Here is a 20,541-nt window from a genome sequence, read left to right on the forward strand (position 1 = left end):
ATCCGAAGATGAAATGAACACATTCGACATAACGTTTACCTGTGCAATTGCAAGAAATAATTATAGATTTTAAAAAAATATAAAAAAAAAATAATCAATTTTCGCATTTAATTTTGTTTAAAGACCTTACAACATTGAGAAATAAACAATGGTATTACAGTTGCAGTGGCATTGATACAATCCACTTACATTGTAAATAATGTTCAGCTGATTCATTCTAATTTATTTATTACAAATCAAATATTTGCATAGGTTGCATATGTTCCAATCATTTCAGATTTCCCCTTTAATAAACTTAGCTTAGGTGATGACGACTGGTTCGATGTGTTCATTATACTTAATACCGCGAAAATTGGATTTTTTCTTCCTGTTTTAAACAAGATCAGATACATTGCCATACTTCAATTTTCCGGTTTTGTTTTGTTCTGTTTTTGTTTTGTTTTGTTTCCTTGTGTTTTCTCTTCAAAATGAGCTCTTCCATTTACGCATAATGAGGGGGGTGGGTGCAGACTACGTGCAAGATTTACTGACATCAAAAAATAAAGAGCTTGATAATGGACACATACTACGCACCTCAGAATTTGCAGATCTGACATAGTATGAGTTCCATGTGAATTTTAAGCTTTCCAAAAACACATATTACCGCCTCTTAAAGAAACAAAGCTAAGTTCATATTATAATAAAGATATATACTAGAATGGCCTTTAAGAAAATAAAGCTAAGTTCATATTATAATAAAGATATATACTAGACTGGCTTTAGATAGTCATCATGGAATCAATAGTCAAGAGGACAAGTGCTTGCAGCTATGTTGCTAGACTCGTAGCATAAACATGTGCCTATCAAGATGGTCTGTGTGGGAATCGTATCTAATCATGGATGGTAGTAAATAACCAGATCGCAGAGACGCTTGCTTACCGGCGGTGTTGCACGGTGTTTCTAAGCTTGAAAATAAAATCATATTGTTGTCTACCGAAGTTAATAATAAATATATTTCAGAAATGGAGATAAATGTATGAGTACATTTTAATAATAATAATAATAATAATAATGCGAGTAATAAGCACCATGAAAATAGGAAAGGACGCGGTCTGACCGCTTACACGAGACGTGTACAGCACGATCTGTCTTTGGCATATCTTGATGTGGTATGAAGGCCACCTAATCTCGTTAATCCCTGTAGGTTTTATAATTATCATTTTTAACACTGGTTTCATTTAAATGTGACCGCTACGGTGGCCTAGTGGTTAGAGGGTCCGCCTCCGATGCGGGAGGTCGTGGGTTCGATCCCCTAACGAGTCATACCAAAGACTTACAAAAATGGTACTAACAGCTACCTCGCTTGGCGCCCAGCATTAAGAGGTTCGTGTTAGGACTGGTCGGCCTGGTGTCAGGATAACGTGACTGGGTGGGACATCATGCTACATGTCTGCAGCATGATGCCCCAGTGCTAGACATCACTATAAACTGTCACACTGCAGTCATCGTAGCGATATGACTGAAAAATTGTTAAAGCTACGTTAAAAAGCCAAATCACACACACACACACACACACACACACACACAAATTTAACAGAGCCACGGGTTTTCGAGAGGTCTCAAGCGCTCGCCTTGATCGAGCACTTCTTTTACACCTCTGTCAGCGTGGGTTCGAGTCTTAGGCCAGGCCAATGTAGGTCTATGAGAGAGCTTGCCAGTAGTTTTCCGCGGGTCGGTGATTACTACCTGGGCTAACCCGAAATATTCCTCCGCCAGTTATAATTTCAGCGAAGGTATAGCCCGTCTTGTGCTGCGAAATGGCGTCAAACCGAAAACAGCAACGTCATTAGTTTAACTTACTTCATGTTTCTTATGTACCTAATTAAACAGAGAGAAAGAAAATATGATTATAACATGTCAAGAGAACTACTCGAAGCAAAACCTAACATGATGAAAATCATATGAAGCACTTAAATGACACTGGACAACAAATTTTTACAAAAGTCATGTTACTGAAATAAAATTAGTCAATTCTTATCAATTTTTATGTGCTGAACACGAATATGACAGTCAAATTGCAAAATTGGCTCTAGTTTTTTTGTAATCTGCAAGAAATTAATGTTTACATAACGAAATGCATTCCAATAGTAAAAGGTCAACTGTAATAGCCTACCTATAAAAAATCAAGTCATTGACTACATCTTAGATTTCTTCGCCTGTCTCTTGTACAGCTGTTCGGGAGCATCTCTGAGGAGTGTCCAGCAGTAGTCAGCCAGCATTGTAGTGGACCATTTTCCCTGGTATCTTTGTTCCATTGTTGCGATATCTTGATGAAAACGTTCGCCGTGTTCATCACTAACAATACCACAGTTGCTAGGAAAGAAATCCAAATGGGAATGAAGGAAGTGAATCTTTAGAGACATATTGCAGCCAAGTTTCTTATACTTCATCAACATGTCTTCTACTAGTTCCTTATAGTTTTCTGCCCTAACATTTCCGAGGAAGTTTGTAGAAACTAGGCGAAAAGCATTCCATGCTTGTTTCGCGTCACCTTCCAGCAAGTTGTTGAACCGGTCATCTTTGAAAAGCTCTCGAATCTGAGGACCCACAAAAACTCCCTCTTTAATCTTTGCTTCGCTGAGTCGAGGGAATTTTTCATGCAGGTATCGGAATGCTGGCAAAGTCCGGTCAATGGCTTTCACGAAGTTCTTCATCAAACCTAGTTTGATGTGAAGGGGTGGTAGCAAGATTTTCTGAGCCTCAACCAGAGCTGGGTGTTGGATATTCTTCTCTCCAATGGCTACATTCTGCCTGTGAGTCCATTCCTTCCTCATGTGGTGCATTTCCCTTGCTCGGCTATCCCACTCGCATAAGAAACACATGTATTTTGTATATCCTTGCTGCAGTCCCATTAAAAGGGCAACTACCTTCAAATCACCACAGAGGTGCCAGCTGTACTTGTTATACTCAATGGAATTCAGTAGCTGCCTTAAGTTATCGTATGTCTCTTTCATGTGGACAGCATACGCTACTGGAATAGATGGAAGAATGTTTCCATTGTGCAAAAGCACAGCCTTGAGACTCAGTTTCGAAGAGTCCACAAATAGTCTCCATTCTTGTGGGTCATGAGTGATTTTTAAAGCATTCATGAGGCCCTCAATATCGGAACAGAATATCAGATTACTTTCCTTTCTGAAGAAAGGCTCCAATTGCTGGTGGCGCTTTCGATATGCAGTAATTGTGACATCTTCTTCTAGAAGATTCCATTGTTGGAGTCTTGATCCTAGCAATTCTGCCTTGTTCTTTGATAAGTCCAAATCACGAATCAGGTCATTTAGTTCTTCCTGTGTTATTCTGTGTGGGGTTGATGATGCACCACAGTGAAAATCTGGATCACTGCATGCTGATGGACCAGGAGAAGAACAGGTCGACTCACCTTTGTCTTCGTCAGATGAATCAAGAGAATATTCTGCTGGAGGTTCTGGAATAGGAAGTCCCTCACCATGTGGAACTGGTCTCAATGCAGACGGAATGTTTGGGTAGACTATTCTCGACTTCTTTCGCTTCGTTATTCCGCCGGAAAGAGGAGGAACCAAGCAGAAGTAACAGTCATTTAGGTGGTTGCTTGGCTCTCTCCACACCATTGGGACTGCAAACGGCATTGATGACCTTTTGCAATTCAACCACTGTGAAAGCTGTGTTGTACATGTAGCACAGCATATATGCGGAGCCCAAGGCTTGTCTTGGTCACCAACCTTGCATCCGAAGTAAAGATGATATGCCTTCTTCACTTGAGAATTGATACTTTTCTTCTGGTTGGCAAATGTCACTTCCCCACAAATATAGCAAAAATTGTCCGCGGTATTAACACACTTTCGAGGCATTACTGTTCTTTATTGTACGTAAATGGATAAAATAATAAGTTTTATGTAACAGTAGCTTGAACTGTCTCGCACAACGTCTAAAATATTTTAAATGCTGAACCTATCTGATTGGGCTTTATATAGTACACTGCTTACGTCAGCTTCAGCAGCCGCCTGGCATTAGTATAATAGGCCTACACATGTATAGTACACTGCTGACGTCAACTTACTTCAGCAGCCGCATGGCATTAGTATTGCATTGCATCAGAAAATGATGCAATCAACTGTGGATGATGTGAGCATGATGGTATTATGCAATGTTACATCATTATTCCGGATGTTGCTGCAGTCCTACTGGAGAAATTTACACAGTGAAACATAGAAAATGAGGTATATGAATATCTTCAAAACGAGAGCCAATACAAATTTTTCACGGTTATATTCGTGTTCGGCACACCAAAATACTACAGATTAGGGCCTTTTCAAGTCAGTAATGATTTCACTGTTGACCAGTGTGATTAATGTGCTTACTTTGTTAAACAATACCCTTGAAATTATTTTATTTTATATTGGTACATATAATTAATTTTGCCATTAACTTTTCTCCGCCGACGTAAATCAGTGTCTGCGAGATGCGCACGTATTGACTGAAAGAATGAATGATTTCATGTAATAATAATATTAATAGAGTTTATTTATAATACATGCCACTGACTTGTGTATAATAATAATAATAATAATAATAATAATAAACGAAGAGCGAGAAGCAAATAGGAAAGTAACAAGGTGAAAAGAAACGTGAAACGTCTTATTGTAAAACTACAACGTCAGCACAAAAGCAAAAACAAAATAACAGGCGCACAGTAAGTCTTTATTATTTAACAGGAATATGAATGTATCTCAACAGCATGGTTGATGACAGGACAACTAGATAATAAAACGAAACTGGTTGCTGAACAAACACATTGGAAAATTGGAATAAAGTCGTTTAAGTTCAATGCAATTAAAAGAACAATTCGCTAATTTATTCAAAATATAGCATTTAATGTATTGTAAATAATGCAAAAAGGAGAATTTAAAATATTTATTTGGTCTCTTATTGGATGCAGACATGCGTCTTTTTTGACCGTGAATCAAGGTAAAATGACTAATTTAAACACTTGTAATAAAAAGGTGATTTTCAGGCTACGCTTTCACTCTCAGTCCGATCCTTGTCCGACTTTTCTTACAGGCTACCTGTCAATGGAGTTTACTACACTGAAGGAACAATTACAAGAACAACAACATATGCAAACAAGAACAACAATAGCAACAGCAACACATACTACTAAATCTACCACTAGTTCCCCCCCCCCCATCCCACCCCCACCCCCGAAAAAGCAGAAATAAAAGATTGAGAGCGAAACAACATGAATGTTTCATTGGGCAGTTTTCTTTACAGTCTAATTGCCAAAGTTATGACCTTGGTCAAACAAAACAAAAAAAAGAAGCTGAATAAATAATCATTCATAAATAGTATAGTATTTGGTATATAATTGGAGTACCTTGTAATTAATCATATAATAATAATAATAATGATAATAATAATAATAATAATAATAATAATACACAGTTTGCTATCGGTAATCACTGCATTATCCCCAATTTCACGATTTGTCTGATATGATAATCGATGAATTTCTTATTTTCAAACATCTCTCGTCTAACAAAGAAGAATGCCGGATTTATTAAGTACTTCTCGTTGCTGGTTGCCGCATGCGCCAACCGTACACATGGTGTGCATGCTATGTTTATAGCCCTGCATACACGATATTGGAATCGCCTTGAAGCATATGACTTATCTGATGGTTTAATGCAGCTAAAATTGATGCTTCCGTATCACTATATTCCTATATTTCAAAACTTCAAAACCAATTCATACCGTTCCAGTGGCCTAGTGGTTACAGCGTCCGCCTCGGATGCGGGAGGTCGTGGGTTCGATCCCCGGTCGAGTCATACCAAAGACTTACAAAAATGGTACTAACTTCTGCCTCACTTGGCGCTCAGCATTAAGAGGTTAGTGTTAGGACTGGTCGGCCTGGTGTCAGGATAATGTGATATCACTTTAAACTGTCACACTACAGACATCGTAGAGATATGACTGAAAAATGGTTAAAAGCTACATTAAATATCCAAATCAAATCAAATCAAAATCAAAACCAATTCATGGAAAACTACCAAAAGACGTTCTTTAAAACCTAACCCATTTTGGCAAATTGCCCACTGAGTTGAGTTTTCTTTCCAGTGAATGATAAGCATACATATACTTTTCTTAGTATTTAACATTGGTTAAATTTAACTCTGTATACATTTGTCTGTAACCCTAAAGAGGAAGTGGATTGTTAACGGCTAAAGAACATGTTTGGTGTTAATGACACCGTGGCGAGTAGGTAACCAGTTACAAAGTCGACGAACAGAAAATATTGTTTTATGCATTCTACAATAATATCTAATAGTGTAAAGTCCGTCAAATCTCACAAGTAAGGCCTATATTGTCCTATACATATCGTTCCACCTACAAAAATCTACTGCCAACGTTGTCGACGCAAACAGGTCCTGAAGAAAATATATTAGAAGAGAAAAGTACTACTTTCAATTACCCGGAGGGCAGGAAGATACGTTTAATTAGCTACCTGATATTTATATGGACATATAGGCAGTACATTATGGACACATTCGTGTACTCTTGTCTGTGTTTTGACCATTGAACATTAATGTGGATAAGGCTATGAATCCTGTTCATATAACGGAACCTCGGTTGGAGCCTCATCTTAAAGTACGGTATGTGGAGAAATCCTGCGTCGTAGATGTCACAATGTCTATACGACAAACAGGGCGCCGAGGGACCATGCAGTTGTAATAGCACTGGGCATTTTGGGACTAGCTTACATTTTTTGCACTAAGGGTAATTTATTTCGAACATGCTGGTATAGATTTTAAGTTTTATTGCAAACACTCGCTACCATTTGACGTTCAAAACGTTTAGGCTAGGGTCATATAGACTTCATAAATTTTGTTCAACATGGTTTCTTCAAATCATTCGTCGGTTGTGCGACAGGAATATTATTTAGGCCGAAAAACTGGTACAAAACATTTTCGTGATAATCGTCTCTTCAGTCAAAACAGTGAAAGCGCTATTGCTGAAACTAATCTTGGGGAAAGGAAACAGGAGTTTCCACTTATCTAGATGGTATATGGTATAGAAACAACATACTCTAAAACAGTCATAACGAATGATATGTCGCAATTAAAATCAGAAGCTGTAGAAAAAGATAAGCGGATACAAATACATCCTAACTCTAAGCCACTGAAGGAATGCAAACCTCAAAGAATAGCACAGTTTAATGCAGACTACACGGATGGCAAGAATTCCGGATACACTGGTATAACCTATCTACCAGATGGTAAGATGTTACTTGTGGATTATAATAATCATACATGTAGACTTTATGACCAATCAAATCGGCACCTTGCTGACTATATTCTTACTTCTAGCCCATGTGATGTGTGTGTAATTAAAGGATTTCAGGTGGCAGTGACTCTTCCTGATAAGAAAAATATCCAGCTTCTGATTGTGGGCAACTCCATACAACCTGGACGAACGATCAATACGAATCTGCGTTGTTATGGCATAGTTGCCCTTTCTGAAGATCAGCTGGTAGTGAGTGGCAGAAAGAAGGACGATCTATATTGGTGTATTGTATCTATGGATGGATCCGTGAAATTGCTCGTGGAGGTGTGCCACACAATATGGAGCTGCTCTTTGGCAACGAATAATAGCAAGACACGCATTTATGTATCATGTTATAGACCTTCTGCAGTATACGTTTACAGTATAGACGGGACGCTGATATTTACGTATACGCACGATGACTTGGATGGTGCACGTGGAGTGGCCGTCGACAGGGATGAGAACATGTATGTTGTAGGTGAAAAGTCTGTTAACATTCATCAGGTTTCTCCTAATGGGACTCCTCTACAAGTGTTCTATGCTGGAATCGCTAAGAGTCCCGAAGCAATTTGTTTTGCTTCCAGTGGTGATAAATTTGTCCTCATGGGAGACTTTCTTCTTATGGGAGACAGGAAGCTAGTTCAGATATTTGAACTGAAATAATGATGAGAATATATCGTGACACTGACAGTGTTCACTTTCAATCGTGTCTTGACAGCTGTCTCATGCAAAGACATGACACCTTTAGGCGAGATTGAACGGCAGTCATATCGTCAATTGAGTTTCTGTTAGTACTTCGCCACTACCTTCCGATTATTTGTTGGTTAGTTATTTTTCATGGGATGACGATATTTACCCTGATACTTTTTAAAGGTATAATTTGGTTGCTTACTCATCGAATGTGCATTGCTTAGCTAGCGATGGGTTAATCGGTCCCAACATTCCTTATTTCCAAGCGTGAGACACGTTCCACTTTCCATTACTTCGATAGAGAAACCTTAATTATCTCTGTCATCGTTTTGTCTTAATGTCTCCTGTATACCTCACACAGGATCCGGATTATTGACAGAAGCCAAGCATGTATAACCTAATACAATTACAAAACAAATTGAACGTTTAGCAACTTTAAAATAGCTAGATGAATATTATGTAATGCATTTCAACTTTGACCATCTTTTTTATACGTCCACTTCTACTCTCCATCTCTGAATTGTTATGTGCAAATATTTTTTCCCGCCATTGTTCATTCATTTATTATTACATTATGCATACTGTATGAATTATGTATTGTATTGATTGTGTGCTTTGTTTGCACACGTCAAATACAATACAATTTTGTTCCGTTCTGTTGAATGTTTATTTAAATATATGTAGCTCATATTACAAATAGGTCCAGAGATTCATTCAGTGTTCCTGTCTCGGTAGAAATGATCGTCGGTTAGGTACTACATACATTCACCCTCGGATATTTCATTATTGGTGTAGATAAAGAAATTACGTAAGATCATTTCATAGTTATGCTAATTTGTTGGAATTTCTGAACTGCGTGTCAAGATTTTTGCATGATGCGGATCTATATAGAAACTGTCACTGACACAAAACGATGCTTAGTACGATTATTCCTGAAAAGCAAGATAATTTTAGAAATACATGTTAATGTTCTCTAACAACATTTACACCTGAATTTACAAGATTTCGGTGAATTTACTACATCACCAAATTTACAGATTCATAATTTCTCATCTCCTACCTTTTAGAAGGTCTAGACGCAATAATGCCATACGTTTATAATCTTTCATCAGAGAGTTTGGGACAATGACTCGAAATAACCACTCAGCAAGATGTATTACGATCATTATGGTATATATTATGATAATTAATACATGCTGAGTCAATTAGCAGATGACACACAAATATTTATTGATGACTCCGTAATATCTGTTCCAATGCGTTACAAGCTTTATATAATTTTGTTTATAACATTGCATGCTAACAGTGTAATACTGAAGAAACATCAGCTAATTGGAGTGTGTCATTGTCAAAAGCAAATACTAGACTCTGCTAAAATACTTAAATTAGACTTGGACCAAAGTATGATTAACGTTTTATGAGCCATATTCACAACTGATTCGTTGATATCTGTGAATTTAACTTCTCTTACAGAAAATTTGAAACAAAATAAAATTGTTAATTCTGGTAAGGTAAGTATTATTAATTCATCGGTAATTTGCAACTTTACTCTCTCATTTGTGTTCTTGCCAAATCAACTTCCAATCTGACTTCAGCTTTTTGACATTTAAAAAAAAATTAATTGTATACTGACGAAGTAATAAATTAAAAAGTTGTTAATTATAAAACATGATGAAAAACTGAGATCAAAACTATTATAAAATATTATTTGCTTTGAAAATGACATTGCTAAGGCAAATTTAAATGGGGAATCACAAATTTTCAAACATACAGGAAAAGTCCGTTATAACGCTATGCTTGGGGTCCAAAGAATAACATCACGATATAAGCGGGATCGCGTTAACAAATTCTCGAAAAATGTCAAACTAGCTACATGTTACTTCCTCCAAATATTAAACAGTGCAAACTATATTTTTTTTTAAAATTCCTTAATTTGTCGGAACTTGAAAGTTTTTCTTCATTTTCGTTAACGATTATAAAACTGCAATATGTTTTAGAAATTTTCAGAAGTTAGCAACATTAAAATCACTGCTGGAATTAAATTTCTGATAGGGATATGAATAAATCGCTTTTCCGAGAACGTGTTTTTAGGCTGTTAAAAAGAGTGGTCACATTAAATTATAAATCGGGAACCATGTTGCCATCGTGTTATATAAGCTGAATCGTGCTATATCGAATCGCGTTATAACAAGTTTTACCTATATAAAACGATGAATTTAATAGTTTTATGATGTATTATGGATGGAATTTGTTTTGTTTTGTAGCATAATAGTTGCGAATTATAAGATAATCGATTCTGTAAAGATGCATTTGACATTTAGTCAGATTATTCAAGTTTTAGAAGACAGTATTATTACCTCTGCGTTACAATAACATTATTGTTGTTGTAGGATTTAACGCCATTTTTCAGCACAAGATAAGCTATACATGGCAGCCAGAATAGCTGGTGGAGGAAGAACCCTGGAAAACCACGGAAAGAACCACCGACCCACGGTTATTATTATTCTCACATTCTCGCGTTAACCGAACCTGAGACTCGAACCCACGCAGACATAGATGGCGGTTATCCGGACCGGTGAGCGCATTAGACCACTCGGCTACTCGGGTCCCCCAATAACACAATGAAAACTAATTATGTTTTTATTCTAGTTGGAAAATACTGGAATTCTTGATATATTACATCTTTAATATGGCTAAATGAAAAACTAGTCCATCTAGATAAGTTGTGTAAAAAAAAGATTTTTTTCTTGATTTCGAAACACTAAATGGTTTGCTATGTAGAGCAGTAAACAACATTAAAAAATTTTTAGATTGGAACAAATTGTTTGGTAAGTTTCTAAAAATAAAAGTGCGTGCAGATCATTTGTATGACCCTTGCACGAAAACAGCAAAATCTTCTGTAAGTTGGGTAATGATAGAGATAAGTATTATCTTGCAAGAAGAAATTAAAATATTGTAAATAGAAAAGGAAATGACCGTATTATGATATTACAAACGTAGCATTCACTTACAACCTTAGTCTAGTGCAATATAAATATGGTGTAAGGCCTGTTGTTTTTTTTTCAATTTCCCCAAATTAAACTGTTTAATTACCTAATGAAATACTTGCAATAAGGATGTTTGTTATTTTTTCAGTTTCCCCATATAATACTTGCAATAAGGATGTTTGTTATTTTTTCAGTTTCCCCATATAATACTTGCAATAAGGATGTTTGTTATTTTTAAGAACACGAGTAAAATTGTTTCTGCCTTACTTTCTGAGTTCTAGTAAAATAAGTTCGTATAATCAAATGAAATTGTGTAATATGCAATTAAAAACGAAAAGATAACACAATAAAAGTAAAACAGTACTATTCTGTACTTGTTTTGCATATTTTCATAAAGCAAACACACTTCTTCCTTCTTGTCTGTGTTGTTTTCTCTATTGTTTTACCGAGCATCTATATACTGAAATATTAGCACAAACGAAGTACGTATAACAACAGCGTGTCATTGAATTTATTATATCACCAAATGGACGGATTCATATGTTCTCATGTCCTACAAACCAGCATTAGATTAATATGATTTAAGAAAAAATATTTTGACTAAAATGCAACCACCCGTCTGAAATTTTTGATTACAAAGATTTAAGATAAGTATTTTTGACTATATTGCAAAAATGAATTTTGACTAATATGCAATGTGATTCAGGAAAAAAATACTGTCTACGTCGAATGACATATAAAACACATGACTTCTAGTTTTTACATAAAACATAATGCTAAAAGAGCAAACAATTTTAATTAGGACGAATATCAAGAAATTTGATCAGACAACCATGTTTTTCCCTCGACAACGACATTGTTCTGTGAGATAGCATGGGTAACCATATATTTCAAAGCTTTTCTATTCATGTTCAAAAGAATAACCTTGTTTTCGTGTGGTTCTTGTCGTGTAAATGATTAAAAATGCCTTTCAGATTTTTTGCCACTATCTCACTTTCTTATATGTTTTTCCTTCTTAACATTCCTATTATTATTATTATTATTATTATTATTAAAGTGAATCAAAATCATTAGGTCAAATGCGTCAAAATGAAACATCCAATACAATATTCTGTGCAGGCTGAAGAAAGTAAAGAAAGATAAATTATTGGCACAAGGTTCAACTTGTACATTAAGATACCATCGCTTTAAGAGCATTGTTTAAAGCGAATTAAACTGTTTAATTACCTAATGAAACTATTAAGATGGTTGGTATCATATTAAATATTTGCTGTTTGCGTTCATAATTATTAAAGTTCCCTTGTAAATATTTGTTACTTAATCTATCTATCTATCTATCTATCTATCTATCTATCTATCTATCTATCTATCTATCTATCTATCTATCTATCTGTCTGTCTGTCTGTCTGTCTGTCTGTCTGTCTATCAAACGTATCTATTTTGTTTGTAGTGTGTGTTTCGATATATACGATAATGTCAAATTATAGACATCCACTGTTCGAACTTCCCTATCGAAAACCACCCATGTTGATATATATTGTGACCTTGGTAGCGCCTCGTGACATGCCAAAGGCAGCCCAACTGTCCATTTCTAAGGTCAGCCATTAGACCAAATGGGGACGTCGAACAGATATATTACCGTTCTACCTTACGTCGTGGATTGAATAAGGGATTTTTAATTTGGAAAACCCAGCGGGAACAAAAGATCATACTCACATGGCATGACGACATGGGTTTTCCGATGATCCATATCGTTACGACCTCTGAGTACATACACTCGTCTTCCCCGCTGAATCATCGTGATAATAACGTGTCCGTGTGTGTGTGTGTGTGTGTGTGTAGTACAGTAAATAAAACTTTTTTTGCCTAATAAGATTAGCAGTATGATATTGTCAAACAGATACAAATATATTGCGATTATTTCACCAAGGGGTTTTGAATTTCCGCAAAAACAGAAAAATAATTCAGTTTATAACAATCACTGGTGACCTACCTCCTGCATTTGAAAATTTCAATAAACAGTCAAAAGATCGTACAATAATACATGCTATCTGAGACGATAAATATGTCGAATACAACCCAGTTGAATAGCTCTAGGCCTGGCTCGTTTGTTCATTGAAAACATTTTTTTTTAAAATGCAACGGCAATATAAATATATTTTTGTCATGATGATTATGCACTAAAGCATATTTTTCAACTTTTAATACTTTGCTGGCAGAAATAATTATTACTAATGTCAGCATAGTCAGTCTTGATATCGTATCTTAACAGAGGACCTCCGTTTTCATAAAACTTAGATCAATCACGATATAAATTTTGGCAGGTATTCAATAAGTCTCAAATAATAATGTCTTTCTCGGAATCCATACGTTTCAGCGAATTCACTTTCAATGGAGTCTTTATTCGGATTCAACTAACTCAGAAAACGTAGCCGAAATGATGTGTGTGTGTGTGTGTGTGTGTGTGTGTGTCACTTTATTGGTTTGATACCACTCAATATCGTAACTGTTACGGGTACTGAACACTTGATACCTTGTCATATAGTTATGCAGCAAAATCGCATGTAATGGAATGAAAAATGTACGACAATGCCAAGAACGTAAAGTATTTTTTTTAAAAGCTTGCAATGATATTGTAATCTTATTTGGGGGGTAAAATAAATAATTTTCTTCTTGCAGTTGGTCCACCGTAATGTCGCACCCACTCCCACCCCAGTCCCACCCCAGTCCATATCTGGGACAAATTATGGTAATTGTGCAGCCATCTCTGTGTGACAATATTTATAGCAGCTAAAGCATCAGAATGCATTCGGGATGAAATGGTCCATTGGTATTTTTATCAACCCGGCTTTGATTGATGCAGACATACTGGACCACTGGGACATCAATGTGTAAATGCTGGCGAAAATCAACTTTACGTTTTGGCAAGTGCTGCTAAGTTTCACAAGATACTGGTTCTGAGATCCAGGATCTGAGACGCATTGCAGCGATCCATAGATGGCATGATACTTCTGAAAGAAATTAACGAATTATGCGGAGATACATTGATGGGTATCTTCACAAATCCCTTTTCATGAAGCAGATTAATTGGAATGAGATTTACATATGCACTCGGTTCATGACTGGTCCTGATAAATCATTCTTACAGGCTTTGACTCGCAAGTTAAACACGGAAAGAGTTTTACAAGGACGAAAGGTGGCAGATTCATTTTTATGCGTTTTTTAAAAACACATAATGGAATATTTGTTTCTGTCCATAATTGGTTTTAAACATTTTATTGCCTATATGATGCAGAGAAAATTTGAGCTAAACGTCTCACCCAAGAGACGCACCGAGACCGAGTCTGGGTTTCAATCAAACCCGCGACACGTCGATTGTAAAACCGAATTTCCACCAACTGAGCTACTCCCTCTCCCCATTATGGAAAAAATGTTTTACTTAAACCACCAGATGCCAAGAAGTGTTCATAGATTTACGATGCTTTGTTTTTTTTTGTCATCTCGAGGTTACACGGGATGATATACCTGAGTAAAGTGATATCCTACAAACACTTTGCCTACTTCATTACTCCACAGCCCTTAATCTAATATATATATATATATATATATATATATATATATATATATATATATATGGAGACTGACAAATAAATAGAAAGACAGAAGGAAATGTTAGAAAATAATTTCTCGTATTTAAATCTTAATTACTAATAGTAATTACTAAGAGATAATGATCTTTAACATGACAAATTTGTAATCATTATTATTTTAATTATTAATATTATTGTTGTTGTTGTTGTTCATGATGATGTTATTTTTGTATTTAATGATACCAAGCCGTTAATGTTTTTGTTTAATGATACCAAGCCGTTAATGTTTTTTTTTTTTTTTTTTTGTTTTTAAAGAGAGGAAATTATTTTCGGAAGGCACATTCGATTCCTGAACAGGGTGATTTCCTTTTCAAAGTCCTTTTGAGCTTTTGTACCGTTCACTGTACTTAAACATAGAAATCAAACTTGCTGTATTAGTACGTGGATTTGTCGTGTTAATTATATAATTTTTGGTCAATATTCAGTGAGTATTTGGTTTATAATTGTTGTAGCAGTTTGATCGTGTAAGAATAACGATAATGCACGATTTGCTCGCAGTAAACATTGCTTATCCATGGATTCACGATATGTCTGATATGATAATATATTCATTTCTTTATTTCAAATTAAAATAAGACCTATTGTCTACCAAAGACGACTGCGGGATTCAAAAACGACTCTTCTGTTTGACGGTAGTCGCATGGGGCAACCGGTGACGTGACGTGTATGCTATTATTTATAGCCCTGTTTATACGATAGGAATCAACTTGAATTATATAACTTATTTTTTTCAGGTAAAAGTAATGATTCAATATCACAATGTGCTCATATTTTAAAACTTCAAAACCTACTTATGCAAAATGTACCAAATGTCTTTTCTTCACAACCTAAAATATTCGGTTTAAAACTCAACCCACTTTTGGCCAAGTGCCCATTAACTTGGGGTTTTGCTCATTTCCATAATAAACATACCTGTAATTTTCTTACTATTTGTAACCTAGATTTCATTGAACTCTGTATGCAGATTGCCTGTCACCTTAAAGAGGAAGTAGAACGTAAACAACACGCACAGTACTGATCACGCCGTGGTGAGTAGTTAACCATTTACAAAGGTAATGAACGGAACGTAGTGTTTGTTACACTTCCAACTCTACTGCGAACGTTGTGTACACGAATATTTTCTGAAGAAAGTACTTTAGAAGAAAAACAAACTATTTTCAATTGCTTGGAAGGCATGAAGGTAACATTTATTTCTCTACCTGATATTTGTGTGGATTCATAGGCAGTATATTATCGATGCATTTCTGTATTATTTTATGTGCTACCGAAACTGAAAACGTAAGTGGAAACAGTGCCAGATTACCAAATAAACAGTAGGCACCGGCCTAGGGGCCCCGCGACAACGGATCAAAATAATATTGATAAAACGTATTAGCGGATAATTTTCGAAGGAGGCCCCAAGATTTCGACTGCCTAAGGGCCTCCACGGGGTTTAATCCGGCACTGAGTGGATAGAGGCTGTGATTCCTGTTAAGATAACGGAACCTCGGTTAGACTACAACTTAATCTACAATATGATCAAACAAAGTGAAAACGATTTCGCTGAAATTAATATTGGTGAAAGGAAACAGAAGTTTCCACCTATCGTTATGTCCTTTGATACAGAAACAACAGAAGCTTCGACCGTCGTAAGGAATAAAGTGTCTGAAGTAAAGAGAGACACTGTAGAAAAAGATAAGCGGACACAAATATATCCTTTCTCTAAGCCATTGAAGGACTGCAAACCTGAAAGAATAGCACAGTTTAATGCAGACTACACGGATGGCAAGAATTCCGGATACACTGGTATAACCTGTCTACCAGATGGTAAGATTTTACTTGTGGATTATAATAATTATGCATGTAGACTTTATGACCAGTCAAATCGGCACCTTGCTGACTATACTCTTACGTCGAGTCCATGTGATGTGTGTGTAATTAAAGGATTTCAGGTGGCAGTGACTCTTCCTGATAATAAAAAGATCCAGCTTCTGAATGTGAATAATTCCATACAACCTGGAAGAATAATCAGTACGAATCTGCGTTGTTATGGCATAGTTGCCCTTTCTGAAGATCAACTGGTAGTGAGTGGCAGAAAGAAGGACAATCTATATTGGTGTATTGTATCTATGGATGGATCCGTGAAATTGCTCGTGGAGGTGTGCCACACAATATGGAGTTGCTCTTTGGCAACGAATAATAGCAAGACACGCATTTATGTATCATGCTATAGACCTTCTGCAGTATATGTTTACAGTACAGACGGGACGCTGATATTTACGTATACGCACGATGACTTGGATGGTGCACGTGGAGTGGCCGTCGACAGGGATGAGAACATGTATGTTGTAGGTGAAAAGTCTGTTAACATTCATCAGGTTTCTCCAAACGGGACACCTCTACATGTGTTCTCTACTGGAATTCCAAAGTGTCCAGAAGCAATTTGCTTCACTTGCAGTGGTGATAAATTTGTCCTCATGGGAGACTTTCTTCTTATGGGAGACAGGAAGCTAGTTCTGATATTTGAACTGATATAGGGGAGATTGATTATATTGTCAAAGGCTACACTTGTACTTTGTTCATTTTCAATCGTGCCTTGCGCCTCTGGTCCAGACAAAGCACGTAGCTGTTTGGGGCCGGCTTGATATCGAATATTTTTAGATTTTAGTACTTCATCTCACGTTTATATGTTTGTTAGCTATACTTTTATTTCGTGGGTTTATGATATTTTACACTGTGACAATTGTTTAATATGTCATTTTTGCCTCTTGCTCCTGTAACATGCCTCTTTCAATCCGATTAAAACAAGATCGCCACTGTTCTACGTGAAGTAACCCAGTGGAGATTTGATTCTAATCAGATTGGAGATTTGCTCAGTTCGCTTTGGCGCCATCTTTCCAAGCAGCCCGTTTTTTGAGTGCCAGGCTTACGATCGGAAAACGAGAATTATTGCTGTTATAATTTTGTCTTAATCTGTCATCTATACCCATCACTTAAAAAGTCTTATATAGATCATTACTATTTGCAGAAACCAAGCATGTACAAACTACTTCAATTACTCAAAAATGAAGACTCGGCAACTCTGAAATACCGAGGCGTAAATGTGTATAATGATTCTCTCTCTCTCTGAACATTTTTTGGCACACAGGTTGTTATAGCCATTATTCATTCATTTATATATTGTATATGAATTATGCATTATATTGCTTATGTGCTTTTCTCACTCGTTACATCAAAGTATGATATGTTAAATGATTGTTTAAACATGTGATGTTCACATTTAATTACTAGTTCATCGAAATAATTTTGATATATAGAGAAGTTTACCTGATTTCGAAGCACTATGTCATTATAAAGAGAACCGTTTGATATACTGACGAGTAACCAAGAAGAAAGAATTTAGTTTTAACAATTTTAAGTTTGGAACATATATGATTATAAAAGCTTTTAAAAGATTATAGAGGAATCAGACCATTCTATGAAACCTTAAATGAAAACAACAGAATGTATGTATTCTGCAAAGTATGACAATAATTATTATGATACTAGAAGAAATTAAAATATTGCAAATAGCAAATGAGATGTTTGTATCGTAATATTAGAAAACGTAGTGTCCACGTACAACCTTAGTCTTGCAAAATGTAAATCTGGCGTAAGACTTGTGTTTATCTATGTGTCCCCCATAGAATACATTAAATATGGAAGTTGGTTATTTTAAGACAACCTGTAAGATTGGTTTACTTTGAAATCCTTCATTTCTGAGCTGTAGTAAACTAAAGAAAGTATAAGGATTTTTTAAATAGAAATTATGAAAATGCAATTCCAAATAAAGAGAGAATACAATTTTAAAAAAAGTAAAACGATTGATCTTCTGTATTTTAACTTGCGTAATGAATACACATTTTTCTTTATTTTCTTTTCTTGCCTTTAGTGTTCTGCCGATCTTAAATATGCTAAAATATCAGCACAAACAAAGCACACATATTTCTACACTCTTCTCAACTGTAGCCGGTACATACATACATACATACATACATACATACATACATTTACAGTGTTGGTATAAAGCAATTTTTAGATATACCAATACTACTAGTATATCGAATTGTGATTCGCCCATAGCGCAATAATACAGGTATGTAAATATTCTTGCAACAGTGTGCTGTCGATTCTAGGCCTATGTATCAACGATCATTTCCCACTCTTTAATCATTAGTGACTTATGAAATAACGATAAAAAGTATTAATGATCCCCGTTTTCTAAATGAATTTAACATGGCATACAATTTCATCGCAATCTTTTCTGCTTTCCGTCCAGCATAAGGGACAAAATACGCAGAAATCTGGAGCGAGAGAGAAAACGTATTTGGGCTGGATGAAAACCCTGAAGCTGTACTTACATAAAGTAACCTACAAGAATACGGTTCGTCGTAACGCTACGTATGCACTTATCCTGAGATTTATCTACAGTGTTCATGTACTGAATAAATACAACGTGGCAATGACCTGTCGACACCATACGGTATTTCTTGGTTATGAGGCACACGTACTATTATCATACACATACAAGTATGTAATGCTTTGATGTTGTTGTTGTTCTTATTGTTATAATGTTCTAAAAATCGATTATTGTTATTAAGAAAATATGAAAATGTCCAAAGGCGGCCTTTGTACATTTTCATTATTAGTTAATAATAATAAAATGTACAATTACCTCTCCCTCTCTCTCTGTAAGATCATAGCAACATGCGAGAGAAAATCCGTAAGAAGACGAGGGTAGAGCATTTTCACTTGAGTCATACGACGATTGCTCTTGACGTATGAATGATAATAAAAGTTAAGTCGAACCGACCAAAGGAAAATGAGAGAGAGAGAGAGAGAGAGAGAGAGAGAGAGAGAGTTATATGGTCGGTAGTAATGTTAATTAAAGCAGAATAATGACTAATATCAGCTGTAAATACATTATAGTATTTTATTTCCCTCTTGTTGGTTCGTCATTTCGCTTATTTTCTATTCCACACTAATTTCCATTCGCCGGCACCTGAATGGCCGAGAGTTCATTGTTCAAGAAGTTAACTAGGTGTTTGTAGCGCTCTGCTTTCTTCATTAAAACCATCATTCGTGCTTAAATCATAAGCGTGTGTGTTTTATATTGATCTAATAAATGTTAATAAAAATAGAAACTAAGAAAAAGTAAACAATCTACTTATCAATTTGCAAAACTGATTGTGATATGTGTATTTGTATGTGATATAAATATATATATATATATATATATATATATATATATATATATATATATATATATATATATATATATATATATATATATATATATACATTGTATCAATGATATGCCACTCGTTGTATAATTTTTTTCATTAAAAGGAAACTTGGCAAGCCTCGTTTCCTTTTTATGCAAAATTTATAGATCTCGTGGTATAACATTGATACAGCGTACATACTATGCATACATTCTACACCCACTCCTACCCCCACACCCATATATATATATATATATATATATATATATATATATATATATATATATATATATATATATATATATATATAAGTCTACAGCAAAATAGCAAAAAAAAGCAACAATTTCTTAGAAATGTTTGTACTCCTACAAAATAGAGTAATTATGGAGTATTTTACGATATGAAATACCAACCAAAAAAGAAAACAACAGTTTTGTACCAATAATAAACGAGCGGGTTATTGTGTTTTTTTTGAAAAAGAGAACCAACAAATGTGGACCTAATTCCAGAGCACAGAACGGAAACATGGCGAATAACCAACATCATCTAAAAATTTGATAAAGAAATTATATCACGGGAAAGCTATGCATGGATGTTCTAAAGGAAATATTTCAAACGATCTGTGTAGCTGGATAAATA

The 20,541-nt window shown here is 35.4% G+C and overlaps 2 protein-coding genes across 2 annotated transcripts; both read left to right on the top strand.

Moving 5' to 3' along the window:
* The first annotated feature begins 6,211 nt into the window (after window positions 1–6,211).
* Window positions 6,212–11,372, top strand: LOC149790812 (uncharacterized). Its single transcript, XM_089972870.1, has one exon. The coding sequence runs from the start codon at window positions 7,069–7,071 to the stop codon at window positions 7,993–7,995; it is 927 nt and encodes a 308-aa protein (XP_089828996.1). The 5' UTR covers window positions 6,212–7,068; the 3' UTR covers window positions 7,996–11,372.
* A 4,285-nt stretch (window positions 11,373–15,657) lies between these two features.
* On the top strand, window positions 15,658–18,549 carry LOC149790813 (uncharacterized). Its single transcript, XM_089972872.1, has one exon. The coding sequence runs from the start codon at window positions 16,174–16,176 to the stop codon at window positions 17,173–17,175; it is 1,002 nt and encodes a 333-aa protein (XP_089828998.1). The 5' UTR covers window positions 15,658–16,173; the 3' UTR covers window positions 17,176–18,549.
* Window positions 18,550–20,541: the final 1,992 nt, after the last annotated feature.

The sequence above is a fragment of the Sinohyriopsis cumingii genome, chromosome 10, assembly GCF_028554795.1.
Source record: "Sinohyriopsis cumingii isolate HCF-2022 chromosome 10, ASM2855479v2, whole genome shotgun sequence".
NCBI classification, from domain to species: domain Eukaryota; kingdom Metazoa; phylum Mollusca; class Bivalvia; order Unionida; family Unionidae; genus Sinohyriopsis; species Sinohyriopsis cumingii.